This window comes from Tauraco erythrolophus, chromosome 9 (assembly GCF_009769465.1).
Source record: "Tauraco erythrolophus isolate bTauEry1 chromosome 9, bTauEry1.pri, whole genome shotgun sequence".
Taxonomy (NCBI): Eukaryota; Metazoa; Chordata; class Aves; order Musophagiformes; family Musophagidae; genus Tauraco; species Tauraco erythrolophus.
The window spans coordinates 31,071,275-31,078,546 of NC_141473.1; the positions used below are offsets into that span (position 1 = coordinate 31,071,275).

General features: G+C 42.3%; 1 protein-coding gene across 1 annotated transcript; it reads right to left on the minus strand.

Moving 5' to 3' along the window:
* Nucleotides 1-4,066: 4,066 nt before the first annotated feature.
* On the minus strand, nucleotides 4,067-5,872 carry GPRIN2 (G protein regulated inducer of neurite outgrowth 2). Its single transcript, XM_009985023.2, has one exon. It carries the CDS (start codon nucleotides 5,870-5,872, stop codon nucleotides 4,067-4,069), a length of 1,806 nt encoding a protein of 601 aa, XP_009983325.2.
* Between the last annotated feature and the right edge of the window lie 1,400 nt (nucleotides 5,873-7,272).

Here is a 7,272-nt window from a genome sequence, read left to right on the forward strand (position 1 = left end):
TCAGTCAGTAGCAAATATCTGACAGGTTTTGGCCTCTCCTTTAGGTATGGTAAGAGTAAATATCGTGATACATCTTCTTTGTTACTAGAGAAAGATAATAATTCAGAGTGAATTTAATGATTATAACTCTTTTGCAGAGCTATTTCATCAGTACGCTGATATCAGTACCAGTTCCCTTCATCCTGTGCTGAAACACTGACCTAAGAATCTCAGCCCATTGTCAATCCTATAGCCATCAAGTATCATATACAGCTCAGTACTTCTACAGATGTTAGTTAGCATCTAGGGATGATGTAACATATCCAAAATACTGCATTACCAGGTGGCTGTTCCTGTATTTCATGGGAAAGTAGGAGCACTGAGGCAAAGGGGTTATGCTCCCAGTGTGCCAGCGCAGCCCTCACTGCAGATTTGTGTGAGGCAACCCCAATTTAGCTGTAAATGGTACCTGAGCATTCAGGCTGGGGAGCAGAGGCAATGTGATGCAATGAAAACTGGTTTTCAAATGGGCTCAAAAAAATAACACACTCTGATTTCATCCTAGCTTGACAAGCATCTGTGTTGAGCATGGACCTGCTCAGTTATACATCTAGTGTAAGTTCTACTTTATTTATATTTAAAAGTAGAATGTAACAGGTTTGGATTTTGCTAAGTTAGAAAACATTAAGAAACGGAGATAGAATTCTCTCATTTACAAGCGCAACTCTTAACAAAGCACTAATATGGAGAATACTTAATATACAACCTGACTGTATTTAAATTTAAAAAAAAAAAATTGAACCCAAATGCAAAGTGCATCCAAATTCCCTTTTTCACGAGGTATCCATCATACAAAAGAAACCACTTATTTTATCCATGCAGTTAATATTCAGATGAGTATTTTGTTTGGGTTCCCCTCCCCAAATCTCCATTAATATGCCTTGTATTTTAATCTTTTCCAAAAGCATAGGAAATCCTCAAACACAAACACTATTTTTGTTACCAACAACGACTGCAGTTAGTATCCTAAAGTCTCACAACGCCTGTAATGAGTGAGCCTTTGTTTTTCTTGAGTAGTGAATCATTGGTGTCCTTCCCTTTTGCACTCTTCCCCTGCTCCAGCGTGGGGTCCCTCCCACAGGAGATAGTCCTCCATGAACGTCTCCAATGTGAGTCCTTCCCATAGGCTGCAGGTCTTCACAAACTGCTCCAGTATGGGTCCCTTCCATGGGGTTCAGTCCTTCAGGAACAGACTGCTCCAACGTGGGTCCCACAGGGGGTCACAAGTCCTTTCACCAAACCTGCTCCAGCATGGGCTCCTCTTTCCGTGAGTCCACAGGTCCTGCCAGGAACCTGCTCCAGCATGGGCTTCCCACGGAGTCAAAGCCTCCTTTGGGCATCCACCTGCTCCAGCATGGGTCCTCTATGGGTTGCAGGTTGATCTCTGCTCCCCTGTGGACCTCCATGGGCTGCAGAGGGATAGCCTGCCTCACCATGGTCTTCACAAAGGGCTGCAGGGGAATCTCTGCTCCAGCACCTGGAGCACCTCCTTCCCCTCCTTCACTGACCTTGGTGTCTGCAGGGTTGCTTCTCTCACATATTCTCACTTCTCTCTCTGGCTCCAATTGCTGCTTTGCAGGTTTTTTTTTTTCCCTTAGCTATGTTATCCCAGAGGCGCTACCACCATCACTGATGGGCTCAGCCTTGGCCAGCGGCAGGTCCATCTTGGAGCTGGCTGGTGTTGGCGCTATTGGACATATGGGAAGGGAAGCTTCTAGTAGCTTCTCACAGAAGCCACCCTTGTAGCCTCCCTGCTACGCAAACCCAATACAGAGGGGTGGGAAGGAGAATCAAGATTATTCCACATGTCAAATAGCTTAAAAGTATGGATCCCTACGGTCACGGGAGCAAGGTACAGTTTCTATTTTAAAGCTTTAGTTTGACTGTTCAAACCTTTAATTCTTCTGCACACCCGAGGACAAGCTAACAGGCAACACAAGGTTTTAGGCTGTTATAGTGCTTAAAATTCTCAAAGTGTAATATTTGAAGAAAGAAAGAAATCCATGTTTGGCAGTGCTCATGATACCCTGGACCACAAAATAAGCCTGTATAGAAACTGTTCAGCTAAATGCTAAATAACAGAAGTGACGATTTTTAGCTACTCATTACTTCTTTACCCCTGGTAAAGCTTTAAGAAAAGGAACTTTAACATCTAGAATCATTATCAAAACTTGGATGCTCACAGTTACAGAGGCACCTTGAATAAGGCGTCATATTATAGTGGTTTCAGATTTGAGTGGTTTTGAGCTCAGAATTTATTGAGGGCAAAGTCCCAGGGCCTCAATAAAGCTTCCTGAACTAAGAGCAAGTTTCACAGGAGCCAGCTCTGTTTAATTCCACTTTCACAGAATGATTTGAGTTGGAAGGGACCTTAAAGATCATCTAGTTCCAATCCCCCTGCCAGGGGCACCTTCCACTAGGATCAGGTTGCTCAAAGCCTCATCCAACCTGGCCTTGAACACTTCCAGGGATGAGGCATCCACAACTTCTCTGGGCAACCTGTTCCAGTGCTTCACCACTCTGAGAGTGAAGAACATCCAGGAACTTTGTCCAGGAATGAAAAATTTGATCTTGAACTACTCTTCATTATTAAATTAATGCATCATGGTGCATTCCAGCTAGCAGGTCCTATATTTAAGGATTTTCTAGATGAAATTTTAAAACTATCCTAAGCACCAGGGGCTCCTGTTCATACACAAACATCAGGTGAACATTATGTAGGCAGCCTGCTAACTTACTGGAACAAAACCCAAACCAAAACAGCAAAAGCACATTTAAAGAAAGAATGGAAAATTCCACAGCAGGAAGTTCTCTGACATTGCAAGTTTTCCTTTGAGACAGAAAGGAATGTTCCTCCTCTCTCTTCATCAAAAAATATGCACAATCCTAGTTTCCTTAAGAACCTTAGACATTGACCAAAGGCTACATATGACACTGGAAATATTTTCAGCTGCCCATATGACCAAGGCACTTGGAACGAATAACCTTAGAGCTGTTCTTTGGTCGAGACACAAAGTCTCACTTTCAGCAGACGCTTGACGGCAGACCAGAGAGAGAACACAAAATGAGCAAAGGTTACATGCAAATTATCATCTTTCATTTATGCAACAACAAAATAACCACTGTTCAGGACAGATGCACATAAAAAGAACTTACTGGAAATTACTTTTAATTTAAGCAAAACAAAACTGCTTATGATTTGTAGGGTATGATAATGTGACAGACTAATCTGAACAGCTTTTGTTTCATGTCTCTAAAACAAGCACTCAATAAGTAATTCCCATTACATGAGTCATCTTTGGTAATACTGTACATTTGTGTTAATCGCTTGGTAAACATTGGTTCTGGATATTTAGAGTGCAATTCATCATAACTACAAGCTAATCTGGAAGTTGCAGGAGCATCTTCCAACTGTACATCAGCTTGCAAAGGGAACAGTTCAGACTAGCAATATCAAAATTACTTCACAGAGTTATGTAGCAAAAGTTACAATTCTTTGTCATCTAGCATTACACTAGTTTGACATTTTGTCTACAGTTAAAGTGGGTTTACAGTCAGCATTATTACAAATTAACAGCAAAGTAGCTCCCAAGGCAATTTAAGGGAGTAGGATTGAAAGCTAAGAACTTTGATTAAAGTATCATTTTCTAACTTTGTTTTCTAACCCTAAATTATTAAAATACAGAAAAAAAATCATCAGTATTTTAAAAAGATGCATCATTTATAAAAGAAGTCTCATTCCTTATGATATGATTTAAAACTAACACAGAAGAATAAAGCGGTGCTACATTAAATACAGTCAAGAGCATTCAGATGGCATAATGTAGGTACAACCTTATGTCCTCTGTTTCATGGCCCATCCATTCATGTTTTTTCCCTTGCTCTGGTGTGTATTTGATGGTCACTGAGCTTTTCTTACTTACCCTGAAGTGGGTTGTCCACATGTGCTGTGTTAACACATAAAAGCCAGCATTTATTTAGATTTTAAAAGCAGCACAGCTGTCCTACAGCTGTCCTACAGCTGTGCTCACTCCACCGCAGTACTGGAACGAGCACAACAGCTCGGATATCTCAAGGAATGCATCATTGTTCTGAATGGCCTTTTTTTCCCCATTTTATCAGAAGATGGCTCCTCATTACTTTTCCCAGTCAGCTGAACAGGCTCTGTCTGGAATTGTTCTATTTGAATCTCGAGATGTTTTTGAATGGCTAACCCAAGGACTTCTGGATCCACAGATGCCCCATACACTTCCCATGTCATTCCTTCGTCATCCCATCTCACTTCACGTACTGGAGATTTGGGGGCCTCCAAGTCTTGCTCCAGGTTCACCTCTGGGAACACATGTGAGTGGCCTTCTGCTGCAACCGCTGGGCTTGTTGCCACAGATTTGCATTCCATGGTTGGAAGAGTTTGTACCTCAGCATCTCTGCGCTCAAGAGCTGGCTTCAGTGCTTTGGTTAAATCATTCATAGAGGTCATAGTCCACATATCCTTAGTTGTCATAACCATGTCTGCACCTTGCTGGCTACTAAAGGCAACACAGGCAGCCTTTGTTTCTGGAGGAGCACTCTCCTGGTGAGCACAGTGTTGAGCGTGTTGCAGTTGTTCTCCAGGAATGCTGCAGCACTTCAGGACTCTCTTAGCATCCAGGCCCGATTCACTCACTGAAGAAACCAGCTTAGGATATGTCAGAATGTCTGAAGTAGAAAAGGAATGAAAATAGCCAGATGCTGCCTGCTCTTTTCCCGACTCGCTAACCGAGCATACCAACCGCGGAACAAGTTGTATAGATGGTATGGGCAAAGAATGGCAATAGGCAGGAACGGTGGCACCTACTTTCATACAAGAGTCCTGCCTTATAGTACAGGGCCCTGGAGAATTGTTATGAACTGTCATCACCATGGGGGAGTAGGCAGAGTTTGGAATATTACCATAAGTCAGACCACCATGAATAATCCCAGTGGCCTGACTGAACATTGTCCTGTTTGAGAAACCATTTCCAGGCATGTGAGGTCCTAGAACAGCAGTGTGAAATGTTCCAGGATCTGTGTAAACAGTAGTATTACATGGAATACCACCGCTGTCAAAGCTATTTGTGGGTACTTTTTGGTCTCTAGGTAGAACTGGAAGATGAGTCACAAAGTTTTGACAGTGAGATGTATTTTCACTTGCTTCTGATCCATATCTCTGTGTTTGGAAAGACATCCTAGTCACTGGTGGACCATGCCTGCAGCTAGAAGAGCTTAGGCTGGAGTGAGTAGCAGTGGTTTCTATGTGAGTGACATAAGTCTGCTGTTTGCAACTGCAAGTTAGGTCTGAGTGGCTTCTCTGAAGGGCAGTTCCTGGTTCTTCCACTTCACACGTGCTTTGCTGGTGTACAATGCAGGCTGAAGAAACATTCTCAACAGTGCTGCTCTTTACATACATCTTAGTGTCCCCCACTTCCCAGGATGCTGGGCACCGTTCGGCAATAGAAAAATGGTTTGGAGTCTTAGTTCTGCTCTGTGAATTGTCATCAGCTGACTGATTGCTTACAGTTTGGACCTCCGATCCAAGTCCCATCATCCTAGGCTGTGAGAAGGACCACCCAGGACTCAGTGCACTCCTGGCATCGCTCTCATTTTCCAGAGTATGGCAGATGGTGCTACTGTGGCTTTTCTTCAGCTCCTGTTTGTTGCTTTGCCTTTCCTCTAAACTTGATTGCCCAGTACAGGCCAGACTTGACGAGCTCTTTGACAGGAGGTGACTGTTGACATTCAAGAGATTGTGACAAGTAGAACTTAGTGTGTCCTGGTAGGAATGAGTGTGGAGCTGGTGGCTGTCAGCTGACATGGCAAAAGAGATTGATCTGCAAGAAATGGTGGAGGAAAAAAGGCAATTTGAGAAGGAAATATATATATATAAATATAATCTCTGTTGTCTGCCTGGGCTTCTTGCTTTTCATAGATCATAAATATTTTTTAAAAAGCACTGTACTGTACTCTCTGTGTACTCAGACTGGTCAGTTTCCATTTTCAGTTTCTACAAAGGGTTTTTCCCTGAATTAGATTCAGGATTTACTGAATTCTGGGTTTTTTTTCCATTTCATAAAACACAAAGTGAAAAAAAAGTCTTCTTGGTTTCTACCTTTTAACAATAGCAATCTCAACATTGCCAAGTATCATCTCCACTGAATTTACTGGAGCCGTTTTTGGGACATCCAGAGATGTCATATATCTTAAGCAAAACCAGAAGCATTTGTAAACGTCATAGCTTTTCACCATGGTGCTCATTAGCCAACGATGTTAACTGTATCATAGAAACAAAAAACTGTTCAGTTTTTAGTCTCTTAACATTGCCGTTTTGGAAGTTATCTGATCACCGCTGCAGCATTCAAACATTAACAAAGCCTCAACAACCGAACAAGTTCTCCCTTTTCCCACTACGCTTCCTAACAAGCTTCTTTGAATTTCATTTCATAAGAAGATCACTATTTTAGTCAACAGTTTTCCCAGAGTCCACACAAGTATGCAGTAGACGTGGACAAAACTCCTTCGATCACCTGTGGCAGAGGAGACATGACATGAAACCCAATGAAATGAGCTCTGCCAGGCCCGTGTGGAGTCGGTGCCAGTGTTCCCAGAACAACTAATGCTGGGCAGCATGGGGCAAAGATACACAGCTGGCCCATGACAGAGTCAGCGGGCTTTCCAGCTTGTGCTTACCACTGGCATGATAGGAGGTGGCAGCAAAGAGGAATCCAGTGAAAAGTTGAAGATGAAACTCCCCTAGGAACCACTAAGCTGGACAGAAAGTCTGCATCTCAACACTGTCTGTTCAGTGCATGGTTTAGGCTTCTTGTGTCAATCACTTTTGGGAATCCATTAGTTCACACTCGTTGTGGAAGGTACATGCTGCACCAGAAGCAGGCTAAAAACAAAACAAGAAAATCCTTAATCAAAGTATTGAAGTTGTGTCCTTTTTTTTAGTGCACTCAGTCACTTCTGTTGTTAGAAAACACTTCATTCTACTGGTTAGTACAGTATGCTATATGCTGTTAACATTTATGTCAGCACTTTCACATCTAAGAGAAGTTGCAGCTGAAGATTTTGAATATAACCAGATTGAGTGATGGATCCATTTTTGATTGAATCAGATCTTCTACTGGTTGACTACTCACAATCCCTTGGTGTCTCAGAGATCTTTCAACATTTGTATAACTAAGTTATTTTAATATGCTGATACATCTCTAT

Bases quoted from the DNA above. Each gene is read 5' to 3' on its own strand.
- GPRIN2 (XM_009985023.2), bottom strand. From the start codon at position 5,872: ATGTCAGCTGACAGCCACCAGCTCCACACTCATTCCTACCAGGACACA.